General features: G+C 42.0%; 1 protein-coding gene across 1 annotated transcript in view; it reads left to right on the top strand.

The window, feature by feature from the left end:
• Nucleotides 1-19,485, top strand: part of LOC119503182 (sodium/potassium-transporting ATPase subunit alpha-3) — a 60,577-nt gene that overhangs the window by 31,424 nt on the left and 9,668 nt on the right. The window contains exons 5-16 of the mRNA XM_037794782.1: nt 106-219; nt 2,971-3,105; nt 4,908-5,025; nt 5,587-5,675; nt 6,853-7,032; nt 9,717-9,915; nt 11,249-11,493; nt 12,629-12,821; nt 14,393-14,568; nt 14,878-15,014; nt 17,002-17,152; nt 18,084-18,252. Of these exons, the coding sequence (XP_037650710.1) occupies nt 106-219; nt 2,971-3,105; nt 4,908-5,025; nt 5,587-5,675; nt 6,853-7,032; nt 9,717-9,915; nt 11,249-11,493; nt 12,629-12,821; nt 14,393-14,568; nt 14,878-15,014; nt 17,002-17,152; nt 18,084-18,252 (1,906 nt within the window). The remainder of the gene's footprint in view (nt 1-105; nt 220-2,970; nt 3,106-4,907; nt 5,026-5,586; nt 5,676-6,852; nt 7,033-9,716; nt 9,916-11,248; nt 11,494-12,628; nt 12,822-14,392; nt 14,569-14,877; nt 15,015-17,001; nt 17,153-18,083; nt 18,253-19,485) is intronic.

The following is a 19,485-nucleotide window of genomic DNA, read 5'->3' as shown; positions in this document are numbered from 1 at the left end:
TTCCTTTCCTCTCATGTGATACATTTTTAGATAAGGTGACATCAATCAATTAATTTCTGCATTAAATATGAAAGTGTCATCTTTCTTTCTTGCTTCTCTTTGTAGTTGTATCTGGGCATCGTGCTGTCAGCTGTCGTCATCATCACCGGCTGCTTCTCCTACTTCCAGGAAGCTAAGAGCTCCAAGATCATGGAGTCCTTTAAGAACATGGTTCCTCAGGTACTGAACAGTTCCACAAGAACAATGTGATGTATTATGTGATTGTTTTTACAAAAGTTGAAAATATGCAAGTTTCAGCTTTCAGTTGGATTTGACAGTTCATTCTAGGTAAGAGAAGATGAAGGAAGAAACACTAAAGAGATCCAAAAAAAACTTGAAAACTGAGAGCTTCTTTGTAGACGGTGTTGGAATAACACCATCTCAAATTCCTTAGTGATAATTCTGAACAAAAAAAAAAGTTTTAAGGTCATTGAAAAGTAAAACATAAATAAAAATAAAAATATAAATAAATAAGTTTATTGTAATTTGTTTAGTCTAAAATGTGGAGTATTGTATCAAACCATAAAGGGGCATGCAATGCTTTTAAGGTGCTAAATTCCAAATTCTGAGCATATGTATGAGTTAGGTATTGCCTCCATACGGCTCTCAACATGGTGACGGCTAACAACGCTAACAGCACTAACAGTACAAACAAAGGTAACAGTGCTGACAGAGCTAACAGTCTTAATCTGGGGGGGGGGGGGAGACTGTTGGGCTTCTGCCTTGAAGGCATTATCAGCTGTAACCGCCGTATGAGAGCAACGCAGCGCGGCGGCTATTAGCTAGCCAGTGGGACACACACACATGCACTAACATGCACGCATGGCCGGACCGGCTATGTAAACAAAGCACATAGAAGCTCTTATTACAACAGGAGAGGGAGAGGTAGAGAGACTTCAGGTTGACATTACTTTATATCTTTACATAGACAATAGTTGTTTGCTGCTATATTAATGCTCTGAAATTGGAATTCATTACCTTTAAATTATTTCAAATTGATATAAACACCATATTTAGTAGATGGCAACAGAACATTTCTTCCAAATGAGAACTGAATTAATGCTTGTTAAACAAATAAAAACAAACTGGTTGACTGGACCATTTCAAGATTGATTTTAACTGATTGAACTGTGATGACGTGTTCAAACTCAAAATTGATATTAATTCATATTCAGGCATCTTGCTCCCTGAGCTCTTGCTGCACGTCTGTATGGGCCTATCTGTCTCTCCTCTCTGCCTTGCTGCTTGACTGAGTGCTGTGCACTCAAACTGTGGACTGGGGCTGCGTGAATCATCCCCACTGATCAAATCATGTGAGCACACAACCTGCAACAGGAGCTACAGTATATCCACCATTACGGATAGAAGGATGTCTGTCATCTCATCAATCGGGACGTTCTTTCGCCAGAAAATGCGTTCCATAGGGTGTTAAAATAAGTGTGTTCGTAATTGTACCAGTAGCTCTCTCTCTCTCTCTCTCTGTCTCTCTGTGTCTCTCTCTCTCTCTCTCTCTCTGTCTCTCTGTCTCTCTCTCTCTCTGTCTCTCTCTGTCTCTCTCTCTGACACACAGACACACACACTCTCTGTCTTCCTCTCTCTCTTTCTCTCTTTCAGTGTCATGCTGTCGATGTTAATGGCAGTACACAATTACAACTATCCAAACCATTGCCACAATAATTGTTTGTGATTGCTTGTGACAGTCCTAGTGTCCACCTTCAGTTGCTCTCACAACATCAACCTGCACACCGTTGATACATCACAATTGTTTCTTTTTGGCTGGACCGCAGAGGGCCAGCCCTACAAACGCTAAAGTCTGTCACTGAGTGACTGACTGACTGACTGAGTGATGAAGTTACAGGATTGGTTGGCCGACTGTAGGAGGCTCCTCATTGGTCGTTGCTCTTTCAAAATGAAAAGGTTAGGTTTTGTGGGGATTGTGGGGAATTCATGCTTTGTCAGGTCTGTCCGCAAGACGACAAGCAAACAACTTTTAAAATGCTTGTTTTCTGAATGGAGTTCTGATCGATCAATGCCAGGCTATGCTAACATTGTAGCTGCTCCATTAACACTCCATCTAGGAATAAATACGGCAGCAGCAACGTCAGTGATGACATAAACCTTAGTGAAGTATGTATATATTGTTATACACCACTTATATGATGAATGCTTTTGATACACATGCTTTAATAAAAAACTGAAATACTTTTTACCTTGCATGCTGTATGTCATGCTAATACATTTTCACCTTGTATAAAATGTATAATATACTGACCAGTAAATGTTTCCATTTACTATTACTGAATGTCATTTGCTTCATTATAAGTTGTCTTTCAATAAAACATTAAGATAGAAGTGGAAAAAACTGTTCACAAAACATAATAGACATGACCTCTGACTATTTATGTAACAATTCAGCCACAAATTCACATCCTGACCATATACGGTCCAGACAGATACTCGGTTTTGACTGAGTGTTGTTAAGCATGCAACTGATGTAATTAGATGTTGGTGTGGACGGGATGGGGTGGGGTAAATCACGATGTTGGGCTCAGTGGCCGATGACTGTCAGCCACCGGAGATGGACGATCGGCCCAACCCTGACTGTAAGCACTCTAAATTATGAAGTTGCACAATAATTCAGACAGTAATTCCTGGAGGGACTAAGCCAGGACATCCCCTGTCCCCCAGCCCTACCCCTCTCCAAAAATGCATGCCACAGTATAACGGCGTCACAGCTTTTACACTATTTCTTTTTTCCCCAATCTGTGATGTACCTTTCAATTACTTTAGTTGTTGTGCTGTTTCACCTTTTTTCTAAGCTCTCTCCAAATAGTTTCATTACAGAGAGTTTCTGTTATTTTTGGCATTATGTATTTACACTCTCTCTCTCTCTCTCTCTCTCTCTCTCTCTCTCTCTCTCTCTGTTCCCAGCAAGCCCTGGTGATCCGTGAGGGAGAGAAGATGCAGATTAATGCTGAGCAGGTGGTGGCAGGAGACCTGGTGGAGGTGAAAGGAGGAGACAGGATCCCCGCTGACCTCCGCATCATCTCCTCCCACGGCTGCAAGGTGAGTTACAGGCATGCTTGGGGAGTAACGGATCACATGGAACGACATTACGTAATTAGCATACATAAAAAAAAAGGTAACTGTAATTTGTTACAGTTACAGAAAAAAAAAAGAAGACCTTATCAGATTAAAGATACATTTGGTAAAAATGGGGATTACCAGCAGGATTACAATTTAACATACATTTAAAATAAAGAACAATATACTATGCAGATGTGCACACATTTGAACACTTCAGGACATGAGTCTCACGCTGCACCAGCAGCGCTGTCTGTGTGCGAGCTGCAGCAGATCAGCAAGGGAGCCGTCAGGTAGAAGCTTGCTTTCACTGGGTGGAAGTTTCACCATTATTTTGTATGTAAAGCAGAAAAGGGGAACAACATCACACTACAGCGCAAGTTATCACAAAACAGGATGGTTTGCGCACTTTCCAGTTCATCAAGATTATTCTTTTTGCTGAGAGGCATCCCCTCGGAGAAGATGGCTCGTAATGAGCAAACCGCTTCATATTTCTGGTCTAGCAAACATAATACAGGACAAACTGGGAAATTTGTAGGGCTGTCCCAAATAGCTTCGTTTATATAACCACAATAACACACGGTAAAGCCCTAGACATTTGCATGTAGGTTAATTAAATTTGATAATTATGCGTAGTGCTGCTGCTCCAAGTTAAAATCCAGTAACTAATGTACCAAGGGATTGGAGTTCTTGGATGATGGCAGCTTTTTCACAGCTGGAAGGCAGAACTTGCACTGTATTGTGATGTTGTTCCTCTTTTCTGCTTTACATAGAAAATAATGAGGAAACAGAAAGTAATCAGATTACAATACTTTTATATTGTGATACTTGGATGAGGTTACTGATTACATTTTTAACAGGTAAATCCTCCCAACCCTGATTACAGAAAACACTCCTGTAATTCTACAAAGCCAAGGAGACACCAACACCTACTGTACAGCAGAGGAAGATGTCATGTTTTCAGTTGCCACACAAAGTCATTGAAGTTACAAGTAAACACTTTTTAGTTTTTAACTGGTTATGATAACTGGTCTCAATTTAATACTGATGCCTCTATACTGTATGACCTACAGTATAAAAGCAAACAAGACACCACGACACCCCACTGCTGGGCCCACTAGAGGGAAGGGAGGCACAGGAGAACCACAACTGTGCTGGGCAGACAGTCAGCAGTAAAATGAGGAGTTTTCTAAAGGGACTCTGGTGCTTGGAAACACTACCACTTTTGTCCACAGGGACCGCCAGAATCAACACGGAATGAAAGTTCCTCATAGTAGCTTTCATTTTAAATGCCATTTTGACACACATTTCGCCTTAAAAAAATATTGCACCTCCTGAGATTTGAAAATTGCAGTAGGCCATATTGTGATTTCGATAAAATTTCGACGTATTTTCAGTGTTCCTGCAGGTCCTCATATGAACCTCAAATCAGTCTCAGAATGTTACAATTTAATGAAATGTAATGTCAGTGAGACCTTCTCTGGTCAGCCTCACTGTGTTGAGCGATGCTCGTTCATGTCTATGTAGAGCGAGCACAAGCACGAGCCCGACGCTGACTTCCGTTGACTTAACGGCCACAGGTGTCGCTGTTAACAAGACATTTCTGATTCTTACAAACAGTCCCTCTAAAACACATAAAAACCTGTGCACAGCAACACAAACAATCACCAGAGGCACAGCAAGCATGACCGGAGAAATGGGGCTTTGTACATGGTCTTATCATGAATGCACTAAACCCACTCCATTATCTATCTGTTCGTCTCTATCCCTCTCTCACTCACCAGGTGGACAACTCATCCCTGACTGGTGAATCAGAGCCCCAGACCAGGTCACCTGACTGTACCCATGACAACCCCTTGGAAACCCGTAACATTGCCTTCTTCTCCACTAACTGTGTCGAGGGTAAGGTCACCATCACCGCCATCCAAAATGTATGTGTGTGTGTGTGTGTGTGTGTGTGTGTGTGTGTGTGTGTGTGTGTGTGTGTGTGTAGGTGTCCATTCGTATGGCTGCATGTGTATGTTTGCATTGTTCCGGTTCAGTGCTCAGATAGTCCTGCAAACAAAGATGCTACACATTAGCTTTCGCTGTAGGGCACGGTCTGGTCTGGTTCGGTGTGATGAAGGAGTGGTCAGTGACATCACTGGTTATCAGCCCACTGACTGGAAATGTGACCCCATTGTACCTGTTCCATCCCATCACATCACCGTGAGGCCCTGCAACTCACACTGAGCTCTTCACAGTGTGGTAGAATAGGAAAAGGATAATGTGTGGTGCCCCCCTGTGGACCTATTGTTACATTGCATTTTACTATCCAAGCATCATCACTGTGTCGAGTCTGTCCATGCATTCACACTCACTCACAGTCGACACGTTTTCTCCCTGACGTGTCTGTTTCTGTTTTCTTCATCTAAAGAAGTAAATCATTTTTAAGAACCTGCTCCCTCTTCTCTCTTTCTTCAGGAACGGCGCGCGGCATTGTCGTTTGTACTGGAGATCGTACAGTGATGGGCCGCATCGCCACCCTCACCTCAGGCCTGGAGACTGGCAAGGTACCATAATCATTATTGGTCTTTAATGCTCTTCTGTGTCTTTTACAAGCAACATGATAGAGATTGCTTACTAAAAACAGGCTCTATTTTTGCACCTTTTCTGTAATGGTCATATCATATACTCATTTTTAATGCAAAAGCAACAGCTAAGAAGTGTTCTGGGTAAGGATGGGCATCGTTAGGATTTTATAGATACTACTACCTTTTTCAATACATTATTTAAAAAAAAAGAATACATTCAGAACAGGATTAGAATTTATTTATATCTGAAATATAACTAAATGTTTCTAGAGCAGCAACAGTAATGTGTACAACAGCAACTCACTATATCAACACAATAATGTCTTACTTGAAACTAATCTAGAATGTCAATAACATATATAATATTCCTGAGTGAAGTATGGAAAGAGTGAAGAACACACACATCAGTCTTTATCAGTCCTCCCTCCTGTCCTCTGTCCTCCTCCCTCTGCTGATGTGATGGTAGAGGGAGGAGGGGCTGCTTCGGCTCAGTCAGCTGATCAGTTTACAAGAATTTTAAGATACGTGGCAAACTAAGCTAAACAGCTAAACAGACTACATACAATTCACTATTAGCCGAGCTAGCGCGCTGTGCTTGTGCAAACATAGCAGCAGTGGATGAGAGACTGCGGACGGAGCAGATTGAAACGTTGTTTTTCTACATGTGTACATCATGCTTGTTGAACAGGTGTATTGATAAAGTATTGGCTTTTAACTTGCTATTGTTTCATTGCACTCACGGTAACGAGTGTAGTTGTCGTAGTTATCTTCACCCTCCCTGGTTTACTTCACTGTCTCCACCGCCGCCTCTCGGCTCTGCTATTTGCTGACTTCGCTCCGATTTTTTGTGTGTGCGTGTGTGTGTGTGTGTGTGTGTGTGTGTGTGTGATAGCAGAAGAGATGCGCTGCAGCGTGATAATAAATGACACCAAAAAGTTCAAAAGTAGCGATAAGAGAACCAATAATATCAGAGCTTATCAATACTCCAGTCTTTCATAATTTAGCAGCGGGGCTGGTTTAATAGCAGGTTTCAGTACCCCTCCCTAGTTCTGAGTCTTCTTCATTATGTTTCATAATGTGTAAGAGCAAGTTATTTAGACAGAATAACTTGTAATGTTCCAGTGAAAGCAGTTAATCATCTTCTTCTACTCTTCAGACACCCATTGCTAAGGAGATCGAGCACTTCATCCACATCATCACCGGCGTGGCCGTCTTCCTCGGCGTGTCCTTCTTCGTCCTGTCGATCGCCCTGGGTTACTCCTGGCTGGAGGCCGTCATCTTCCTCATCGGTATCATTGTTGCTAATGTGCCCGAGGGACTTCTGGCCACGGTCACTGTGAGTAGGGCACAGACTAAGAAACCTGTGTGTGAGAGATGGTTAGTTAGGGGAAAGGTCGATCTTTTGAATATGTCTTTTGTGTTTTTCTTTTGTGAGAAGGACAGGAATGTTAGCATTTCTACTTACGGCTGCACGATACATCGTTTCAGCATCGACATTGCGATCAAACACAGAGTCTCGTTCACCATGCTTCGTAGGTGTGACTTTTTTGCCGTGTCATCACTAGGGATGTCACGAGAACCGGTACTTCTAAAAACGTGACGGTACTCGTTTTCTACAGTACCGACGGTACCGTACGATGACTGCAGGGTCCGAAATTAACACCCGCCAAGCGCCAAATGCGGCTGATTCTTTCCTCTGCTCTCTGTCGGAGTTTGACACACACACAACAGCGCCATGCAGCAGCGAGATCCAGAGATGCAGAGATCCTCTATGTGAGGGAAGAGGATTCACTCGTGGGGGAAAAAACTGAACTGAACTGAACAAACTGAACTTCTATCTTTTGTTGCTTATTGCTAATTCTCTGAGAAGCGGTGTTTTGTTTTTTTTATTGAACCCTGGACTCTTTATTTCCGGTGAATGTTATTGGGACTTGCATTTGATTATCTTACACTTAACTCCTCAGATTCACTTAGTTTGAACCAATCCAACAGCATCCAATCAAGTTTCAGGAGAAAACCATGAAGAACTAACGTTACGTTACTGAGCACCAGTTGGATCCAGTTACTCTGCTGTTAAAATGACGTTACAGTTGATGAAGAGCTCATACGGCTTGTTTAGGACTCCAGACCTGAGTTGGGACTTGAGTCACAGACTTGAGACTTACTTGTGACTTGCAAAACAATGACTTGGTCCCTCCTCTGGTAGCCTTTACCCAGTGAAATGTCACCATGTCAGTGAATTGAAAGTACTACAATCTGAGGATCTACAGTATATAGACACATGTACACATTACATGGGATTTATTTTTATTTATTTATTTTTTTTACCGTGTATCGAATTTGGTATCGAGAATGGTGTAAATTCACTGGTATTGGTATCGACTACTAGATTTCTGGTACCGTGACATCCCTAGTCGTCACTACTCATATCTATACAACCAATGTGTTTATGATTAAATTGTTTACAAGAGCACAACAATTGTTTATCCAGCCTCATCATTTTGCTCTCAAAGTGCACCAGATGCACCATTCCTGTATAAAAAGAAATGCAATATCATTTTGTCCAATATCTTGCAGCCTTATTTCTAGTATGTGTATCTACAATGTTGTGTCATTCCTTCATGTCGAGCTGTTGTGTCTGTTTCTCTTCACAGTCCTGTTTTGTTTCATCCTCAGCTCCCAGTGTTTTACGCAGACTTGCGTCAAACAGTATTTTTCATATACTTCATATATTTCATATTTTAGAAAAATCGAAGAAGCTACACAAAATCAGGGAAAGCTTTTAAAATGTTTTTGACATTGTTGTTGATGCCATGATATTTTGAACAGTACCACTAGAGGGCCCATTTTTAGCCAAACATTAAAACTAGACAGTATTTATTGATTGTCTTATTCTATTCATAAGCCATGCTTTATTGTAGATTTTGTGATTAAGAGAATGACTTATTATTACTTGTAGTTTCACCCATGTCTGGTTGTGCATACGGTGTTTAGGCTGATGTCGTCTTGTCCTGTCTAGTGTTTGAATTTGTCCCTGCTTCTCGTATCTCTGTGCTTGTGTTTTTCCAGTGTTGTGATGTCGCTGTACATCTGTTTGCATCTGTATCTTTATCTGTATTGTATGTGCTTTAACATTCTCTGCAAGTCAGTACCTGTTCCCGTGGTGGAGCTATTGTCTTTGTTTGTATATCTCTCTTTCCATCCCTCTCTTCTCTCTTTCTCCCAAAGCAGCCCCCATACAGTATGTGTTTGTGAGTTTGTGTTCTCTCTCTCCATCTTCCTCTTTTGTAAGTCTCTCTCTCTTTTCCAGGCCAGTCGTGGTGCTGTCTGCAATGACAACGGCTAGCTAAATGTAATGATATTAGGCTAATGACTAGTCAGCTTCACATGCTGAATTCGGCCTCCTCCGCTTGGCCTTGGCTAGCTCTGTTTGGCCCATGGGTCTTGCCGTACTTGGCATGATGAATGCACCGCTGCTCTGCTTCACCGCTTCACTCGTTCATTTCTCATTTTCTCTCTGCATTGCTGTTTGGCCTGTTTTTTTTATTTTTGGAAGGAGGTTTTGATTTGAGTGCATTTTGCTATAGTATAGAGGAACATTGTAGTGAGCAGGATGAACATCTCCAGGGGTCGGGGTGGGGGGGGTTCATGGGTGTGGTTAATTGTTTCAGGTACAGTATGACACTGATGGGGCTGCTCATTGGCAGAAGTCAGTTTAGTGCCTGGAGATGTTCATCTGTGCAGTTAGTCTACTACATAGACACTAATTATGTTCTCTCTTTCTCCTTTGGTTTGTTTCTTTGTTTCTACTCTCTCCTTTTGTTTTATTCTATCGCAACATCTCCTTTCCTCCTGTCTTTCCTCCTGTCTTTCCTCCTGTCTCTCCTCTTGTCTCTCCTCCTGTCTCTCCTCCTGTCTCTACACCTGTCTTTCCTCCTGTCTCTCCTCCTGTCTTTCCTTCTCTCCTTGCTGTTTTGTCTTCTCTCTTTTGTGTCTCTCGTCTCCCCTCTCCTCTCTCAGGTGTGTCTCACACTGACTGCTAAGCGAATGGCTCGTAAGAACTGCCTGGTAAAGAACTTGGAGGCTGTGGAAACTCTGGGCTCCACCTCCACCATCTGCTCCGACAAGACGGGCACCCTGACCCAGAACAGAATGACCGTGGCCCACATGTGGTTCGACAACCAGATCCACGAGGCCGACACCACTGAGGACCAGTCTGGTGAGATTTTCCTCTCTCTCCTGCTTTCATATATGGTCCCCAAATGTATGTTTGGTAGAAACCTCAATCTCTGATCTGTTTTTTTTTTTTTTTTTTATCAAATCATTGATCTTAGCATGTTGTTAAGCTATTGTAGCTCCTGCTAAACACACACTCTCTTACCACCAATTAAAGTAACAGTAGGCAGAATGTTTTGGGCATCATTGGGCAAACATTCCTTAATACCCTTTCAGCATTTTGTAATTCAAGTGTTCTGAGAGATAACTAGACTTCTGCTCCTCCTCATGGCTCTGTTTTCAGGCTTTAGAACAACTATGGCCAATCACAGGTCATTTCAGAGAGAGAGCGCTCCTATTGGCTGTTCTTTCAACGGAGGCAGCTGTCAATCACTCGCGAACTCCGATCAAACGATCAAACTAGGCAGCGCTGATCAAATATGAATTAATATTCTGTTACTGTAATGACTATTTCTCGTGTAAGATGTTCTTAGAATCATCTTGTAGTGTACTGTTTAGCTGTAAAATGAGAGAGTTTGCTCCGGCTGGTGGGCGGTGCTTGGTATTTCCTCAACTGATCTGAACACGGCTGCCGGGTCACAAACGTTCTCATTTTATCTGGGCCGTCTCTCTGAGAGGATAAAGAGGAACATGATTTTTTTCAGATGACCTGTCTCATACACTACTATCAGGACGATATAGCAACCATTTTATAAAAAGAACCTTTTTGAATCATATTTTCTCCATGTCTACCCACTGCAGCTTTAAATCAAAGCCTGTTCAGTTGCATGGGTTGTTGTTGTTTAAGCCATAAACTACAATAGCTGATGAAGTGTTTCGAGTCAGGGATATAAGTTTACTCCTTGCCCTCATCTTCACAGTTAACGCCATGCACTGAGAATAAAAGGGAAATGTAACTAGTATATATTTGATCAGATGGCATGAAATATTCCAAAAACTCCACAACGTTACGTTATGTTCCAGTGTCTCTCTGACCTAAATAGCGTTAGTAGTGTCCGTTTTGATGGACAAACGCACAATTACAGGTTCATTTAAAAACAAATATAAGGGACAGAAGTACCTTCCATCTTTTTCCTCTCCGGTGTGTGATGGCTTTATCAAGCGTTAGCTTTAAAATAGCTTCATCAGGGGCCCGGCTACATGGATCATCACAAAACGGAGAGGAAACAGACGGAGGGTATTTCTGTCTGTTAGGTTTGTTTTTAAATTACAAACCTGTAATTGTGCGTTTGCATCTGCACTTTTCTCCGCTGTATCCCTGCCTGTCACCCACACCTGTATATCAATGTGCCTTTTTTTTCCTGATCATTCTCTAGGCTCCTCCTTCGACAAAAGCTCCCTCACATGGGTGTCTTTGGCCCGCATCGCTGCTCTGTGTAACCGTGCTGTGTTCAAGGCTGGCCAGGACGCTTTGCCCATCCTAAAGCGTGACGTGGCCGGCGACGCCTCCGAGTCAGCCCTGCTGAAGTGTATCGAGCTGTCCTGTGGTGCCGTCAAAGCCATGAGAGACAAGAACAAGAAGGTGGCCGAGATCCCCTTCAACTCCACCAACAAGTACCAGGTTCGTCCCCTTCTGCTTATTTATGCACCTCACAAATAATTCAGATAGTTCTACAAAGATATGTTGTAAATGGGCTAAAGCAGTACATACTTCTTAAATGGTTCTCATGCTAAAGTGGTGGCCCACATGAGACGCCTGCCGGCGCATGCCGGCTGCGTGGCGTGTTGTGTTTTATTTCGGCGTCCATGTTAACAGATTAGAGTGGACACACTGCCCGCATGAGACGCGCGTCTCACGTCTCAGCTGCGTGTCCCAGCAGCAACAGACAGTGAAGGTGATCTATTGACAGTATATGGACATCATATCAGCTACATAATGCAGTTTACATGTCTAGACATCTGTAGAATATGTCACAGACAGTGAAAGTGATCTAGTGACTGTATATTAACTTCATACCAGCAATACTTTACTGCAGTTTCGAGGTTTATCTGTAGAATATGTTACAAAGTAAAGTTAAGTAAACTTGTTTTTAAATCAACACTTCCTGCTTTCATTTCAAAATAAAAGCCCTCAGGCATTTTTTTTCTATAGACTATAGAATCCCTTCATTTGTTAACACAAGGCTTTTATTCTGAAATATGAGCAGTCAGTGCTGTGGAACATGCAGTCACTTTAGGAGCTACAAGAATTGATAAAGTTTGGGGTTTAAATCAACACTTCCTGCTTCCATTTTGCAATAAAAGCCCTAAAGCGGGTTTTCTTTGCACAGAATTCCTTCATTTGTTAACACGAGGCTTTTATTCTGAAATATGTGCCGGACAGTGATGTGGAACAAGCAGTGGCTTGGAAAGCATCATAAATGAATACAGTACGGAGTTTTAATTGTGGATTATTACTATTATTTACTAATTACCACACGTTTCTGAACCTTTCTCTGTCTAAAATAAATATAAATTATATTTATCATGAAGTTAAATGGCCATTAAAAGGCAAACTCTATGCAGAAAGAAAGGGCTGACAGCAGCAGCAGAAACACAGCTGACAGGCAGGCGTCACGCAGCCGACACGCAGCCAACAAGCGTCTAGTGTGAACACCAGACTCCTGCATCACGCAGCCACCACGCGACGCAGACGCCACGCGCTCCTGATGTGGGTAGTGTGCCCACGGCTTAACACTAAAATCTGTTCCCATCAGCTCTCAATTCATGAGAATGACGATGAAAATGACAACCGCTACCTGTTAGTGATGAAGGGAGCCCCAGAGAGGATCCTCGACCGCAGCTCCACCATCATGGTGCACGGCAAGGAGCAGCCCATGGACGAGGAGATGAAAGAGGCTTTCCAGAACGCCTATCTGGAACTGGGAGGACTGGGAGAGAGAGTACTGGGTAAGGATGATGGAAGAGCGGAATGTCGTCACCTTCTGGTGGAGCTAGTAAATGCACCTCTTACTTACAGATTGTTTCTACAGATCTGATGCGCTACGAATCAGACAAAATGATGTAACCACACAGGAGGGAAGTTGCAAATGTCTCGTGGGACATAAATGTACAGGAAGCGATCTGCAAATGTGCAAATATCATTACGTGTGTAGAAATGAATGCACAAATGCGTATATATCACTTTACATGTAAACCTTAAAATACGTATTTACAGAGTAAGTTATGCGTATTTGCAAATCGCCCTTTATTTTTGTGGATGTGACTTTACACAACACAAATGGAGGATAGATATGTGGATAGAAATATTTGGAAATCATGGTACACATTTGTGGATTGTCTTCTGTTGGTTACAACTAATAAAGTCCAATAAAAACTTTCATAAGAAATGAGTGGCATTAAAATGAATTTGCATTAATATGTTACTATTGCGTTAACTTTGACAGCCCTAATAAAAACATGTTGTGAATTTTGAAAATGATTACATCTCTCGTTTTGACTTTTGGGATGAGGACTGCGACAGTTAATGTTGCAGATACGATGGAGGGCTGAGTGCCACGTCGCTTGCTGTGTGTGTTGAGAGAGATAGAGGGAACGAGAAGTTGGAAGATAATAAAACGTGCACACTAAGGTACTAATGGTAGCCTATAAGCAATGTCAAACCATGACTCTTCTTAGGCCACGGTCCCCGCTGGCGTTTCATCACCAGGAGGTGCTTTCCCCAGGCCATCAGGACTGTGAACTCTGACCTCTCCAGGGCGCCCACCAAGCGCCACACGCTGCCCCTCTTATCCACACACGTTCACACACACACACACACACACACACACACACACACACACATACACACACATAGGGCTACATACAGACAATACACACACACTCATTATTGTTCTATTCACACACTTATATTTATATTCCATATTGTGTATAGACCCCTCTCACTGTAAATAATGCCATTGTCCCTACAACTTTTATTACATTTTAAAAATATTTGTCTAGTTGATGTTGTTTTGTGAGCACTGCCACTTTGCAGGAGAGGACACTGAGGACATACAGTATATGGTGTACGGTCTAAGACCTGCTCTATATATAAAGCGTCTTGAGCTAACTTCTGTTATGATTTGAAGCTATATAAAAATAAATTGAATTGAATTGGATATTGATTTCAACTGCATTTAAAATACAATTTGGTTATTAAAAAATGTGATTAACCATTTCAAATGTCTCTTATACACAATGTTTAATCTTATAGATTAAATTGTGATCCATTTTGACTGTTTTCTGAGTGTCTTCCTACTTTTAGACTTGTCAACTAGTCTAAGTTTAAACATCTGTTTGAACATCAGGGAAATTAGTCGAACATCCCTAAACAAACGGTTCATGATTTGGAATTCTAACTTCCCAATAAAGTTTTGGTATATCCTGTATTTTATTGTATGGTTTCATCCTGTTTGTACAATTCAAGAAATTCATAGAAATGTGTGTATGTACAATTCATTCATCCCTAATTCCTCCAGGCTTCTGCCACGTGTTCCTGCCAGAGGACAAGTATCCCAAAGGTTTCGCCTTCGACACAGATGACGTCAACTTCGAGACAGACAACCTTTGCTTCGTAGGCCTCATGTCCATGATCGACCCTCCCCGTGCTGCCGTGCCCGACGCCGTGGGCAAATGCCGCTCCGCTGGCATCAAGGTGGGAACCTTTAAAGTCACGCATTTAATAGCCTGGAAAAGCAGAACATAGGATGTGAAGGCTGCGGATGACTGTCACGCAGAGTTTAGAGGAATTTCATTGAATGTTTTATTAATAGTATGAATTGTATTCTTCTCTTCTACTTCTCTCATTCTTCTTTTACATCCTCTCTCCTCTTCCTTTCATTCTTCTCATCCTATTCCTTCTATCCTACTTGTTGGCCTTTTCTCCTCTTACTTGATCCTAAATTTTCTCCTTCCCTTTCATCACCTACCTCTTCATCATCTTCTTCCTCCTCCTATATTTCAGGTTATAATGGTGACTGGTGACCACCCAATCACAGCAAAGGCCATTGCTAAGGGTGTGGGCATCATCTCCGAGGGCAACGAGACAGTGGAAGACATTGCTGCACGCCTCAACATCCCTGTCAGCCAGGTCAACCCAAGGTAAGACAGAAAAAGGAAATTTAAACAAGTTTACATGCATTGCGGGTAGGGATGCACCCATACCATTTTTTTCAGACCGAGTACAAGTACAAGTACTTACAATTGGGTACTCGCCGATACCGAGTACCAATACGAGTACTTCTCTGTGCCAAAAGACCCTCGTTAACAGCCAGCTGGAGGGTGTGAGCGACACACGGCAGGCTGGGGAGTCACGCATACGAGGCGGCAGTACACACGATACTTGTATCGGTGTCAGTGCATCCCTAATTGCGGTATATAAGTTGGACTTTTACAATAATTTTGATGTTCAATAAATGGCGTATTGGGGCGATTGTAGGTAAAAAAACTTAGGGAGGGGGCGCCTGGTTAGCTCAGTTGGTAGAGCGGGCGCCCATATAGCAAGGCCCAGTCCTAACCGCGGCGGCCCGGGTTCGAATCCGGCCTGTGGCCCTTTCCGCATGTCATCCACTCTCTCTCTCCCCTCTTTCCAAGACTCTATCCACTGTCCTGTCAATAAAAAAATGCTAAAAATGCCCCCAAAAAAATAACTTAAAAAAAAAAACTTAGGGAGGAATTTCCGAGAAAATAAGTTGTCTATTCTCTGAGATTAAACTAGTGAATTTACAAGAAAAAACTCACAAATTTACAAGAAAAAAATGTGAATATTCTTTGAGATTGTACAGACAGAAATTAGAGAGACAAAAGTCAGAAATGATCTGAGATTAAAGTCACAAATTTACGAGAAAAAAAACTTAATTTTAAAATTGTGTTTTTTTTTTCAAGGAACCAGATCGCTTTACTTTACAAGGTTGAATCAACCTCATCACACCACAGACGCCACGCTAAACACTGCAGTAATGTATATATCAGGGCTGTCAAAGTTAACCTGATAATAACGCATTCATGCAAATTCCTTTTAACGCCACTAATTTCTTTAATGCATTAAAGCGATTTTCAGGTTCTAGTGGGAAGTTTTAAAGCTGGAAAATGGGTTCAATGGGTACCCACGAGTCTCCCCTCTACAGACATGCCCACTTTATGATAATCACATGCAGTTTGGGGCAAGTCATAGTCAAGTCAGCACACTGACACACTGACAGCTGTTGTTGCCTGTTGGGCTGCAGTTTGCCATGTTATGATTGGAGCATATTGCTTTATGCTAAATACAGTAGGCCTACCTGTGAGGGTTTCTGGATCAATATCTGTTATTGTTTTGTGTTGGTAATTGATTTACAATAATAAATATATACATACATTTGCAGCATTTTTGTCCACTCCCATGTTGATAAGAGTACTAAATACTTGACAAATCTCCCTTTAAGGTACATTTTGAACAAATAAAAAATGTGTGATTAATTTGCGCTTAATTAACTATTAACTATTAACTATTAACTATTTGAATTGATTGACAGCTGCAGTACATATACAATGACATTACATTAGTATTTATTAATGCTCATAAAAGAACACAGAAAGAACATGAAAGAAAACGTGTATATGTATCTTTTAGGACCTTCGCCTCGCTCAGGGGACATCCGTCAGAGAGGACACTGAAAACAGAGATCTTTAGGATTTATCTGACTGGCAAAATAAAACAGGTCTAGCATGGTCTAACATGTACAATGCATACTGATGTCAGCATCATGTTCATAAAAGACCATGAATGAAAACAGGATCTTCGCCTAGCTCAGAGGACATCCTTACTATAAGACAATTTTCACCCTCAAATTTATGACTTTATAATCTCACAGAATATCCAAGTTTCTTTCTCATGAATTTATCACTTTAATCTCAGAAATTCTAAGATTTCTCAGATTATTACCTCCTCCCCCGGCACCATAATTTACAGTATATATTTTTCTAACCTACAATGGCCCTAATAAGCCATCGTAAAATGTAGCCTTTTACTTTGCAGCACCTTTAAATGGCAGTATAGCTTGGTGTACAAACGTGTACCAGAGTGCTTTGCTTGTTCTGTGTTGTGTAGGGATGCCAAGGCCTGCGTGATCCACGGCACAGATCTGAAAGACCTGGATGAGGAGCAGATGGATGACATTTTGAGGAACCACACAGAGATCGTCTTTGCCAGAACCTCCCCACAGCAGAAACTTATCATTGTAGAAGGCTGCCAGAGACAGGTACATTTACTCTGCATTAGGGATGCTCATTTTGAAAAGTTTTCTTAACCGATAACCGACCCTCATTAACCGATTATTAACCGTTAAGCTATTGAATTTGTGCCTCGTGCCAGCTGCAGTGTGTGAGCACAACAGACAACTGAGTTCCCAGTTCACCTTCCGGGAGCGTTAACTTAGCAGCTACGATGCTGCGTGTAGTGTCGCGGACATGCAGCCACTTTCCCAGTAAAAGTCTCCACCGCACATTTAGTTTAGTTTAGCAGGTTGTCAGCTGTGTGTCTGCCCGGTGTAACGATAGCGATTGCCCGATAAACAGTGTGTGTATTTGTGCTACGTTAGCAACTCTAGCATTGCCGGAGGCTTCTTGCTCGCCGCCGCCGCCACACACATACAGCCTGTCAGCGCGATGTAACTTTAACAAGTGTCTGTGTGTGTGTTGGCGGTGAGTGTGAGGTTGTTGGTGGTGTTCTAGCTGTGAACGTAGGTGTAGCAGTGTGTGTACAGTTTATTTGTCAGTGAATAAATGTTACGAAACTACAACTCCTCCACTCCGCTCAAGCGAGCCCCGAGCGAGCCAGAGAGACCGGAGCTGACTTCCTGTATCCTGCAACTCCAGCTCTGCCTCTTAAGGTGAGCTGTTAAGGTGGACCAACTTTTCTCCTCAAAGTGACGAGCCGCTCAGCTTTTTAATAAATTATAAATATTTCTTTTGACCGTTTTAACTGATAGCGTTAATCGGTTAAAATGCTTAATGTCGGTTAACGGTTAAACGGTTAATTATGAACATCCCTATTTTGCATACACACACTCTTATACATATCCACACAGGGAGAAATAAATATGCTCCTGTAATAAAAAAACAAGTGCATGGTTTTTAGCGTTGTGTGTCCTGAATTGGAATGAAAACCCTAAAATGTTTATCCTCCTTCAGGGTGCCATCGTGGCGGTGACAGGTGATGGTGTGAACGACTCTCCTGCCCTGAAGAAGGCTGACATCGGCGTTGCCATGGGAATCTCTGGCTCAGACGTGTCCAAACAGGCTGCCGATATGATCCTGCTGGACGACAACTTTGCCTCCATCGTCACTGGAGTAGAAGAAGGTGAGGGATGAACGAGAGAAGGGACAGTGGGAGGGGAAAAAGGCTGTGATGTCCAACTTGTAAGGATCATGCATTTGTGGGATGAGCAGCACAGCTGATTATGTGGGGAGCGCCCAAGTAAAATTTGCCAAAATGCTCTGCCGATGCTAAACAGTGTATTCTCCTGTTGGTATTGACTCTTGTTTTGAGTTGTTTGGTGGATTGGATGATTGAACTCTCTATCAGTAACAAGGATCAAACAAGACATATTGGCTATTTTACACTTTATTCATTTAATACACCATCAGGAGCCTCAGTTGCGGTGGAAGATCCATACGCAGCCACAACAGCCTGGCACCTCCTCCTCATGCTGGTCATCAAACTGGTCACACGTTGCTGTGGGATGGCGTTCCATTCCTCAACCAGGATGCAACTTGGTTTTGCGGAACAACTTGCCCTAACGCACGGGCCTTATTCAGATTAGACAAACGTGGCATGCCGATGCTCGGAGCAGACACCAAATGATCACTTTAGTCGGGCGTAGCACCCAGCAGGACCCATGCACATCAGGCACCTGATTGGCAGCACCTGGAGCTCAAAACAAGAGTCAATACCAACAGGAGAATACTCTGTTTAGCATTGGAAGAGAATTTTGGCAAATTTCACTTGGGCACTACCCACATAATCAGCTGTGCTGCTCATCCCACAAAGATAGATAGATAGATAGATAGATAGATAGATAGATAGATAGATAGATAGATATAAATAGATCGATAGTAACTTTATTGATCCCGAGGGAAATTCAAGTTTCCAGCATCACAGTTCCATAGTGCAAAACATGTTAGTAAAAAGGCAGTAAAAAAGTTAGTAGTGCAAAGTACAAAGTACAAAACAATATACCAGATATATAAAATACAGGATCCTTACAAGTTGGACATCATTGTGAAGGTAAATAAACAGACTTTCCAACGATGTAAAATACAATGACCATTAGCATTGTAACAACAGAGAAATAATCCATCAAACACAAATTTCCGAACTTTTTTTTTCCGAGTTTATTACAGAAAGTACATAAACAGTTAAAGGACCAGTGTGTAACAATTAGGGTGATCTATTGGCAGAAATGGAATATAATATTAATAAGTATGGTTTATTTAGTGTATAATCACCTGATAATAAGAATGGTTGTGTTTTCGTTAGCTCAGAATGAGCCGTTTATATCTACATAGGGAGCGGGTCCTCTTCACGGAGTCC

The sequence above is a fragment of the Sebastes umbrosus genome, chromosome 15, assembly GCF_015220745.1.
Source record: "Sebastes umbrosus isolate fSebUmb1 chromosome 15, fSebUmb1.pri, whole genome shotgun sequence".
In the NCBI taxonomy this organism is placed as follows: Eukaryota; Metazoa; Chordata; class Actinopteri; order Perciformes; family Sebastidae; genus Sebastes; species Sebastes umbrosus.
This window is presented reverse-complemented; position numbering and strand designations above follow the sequence as displayed.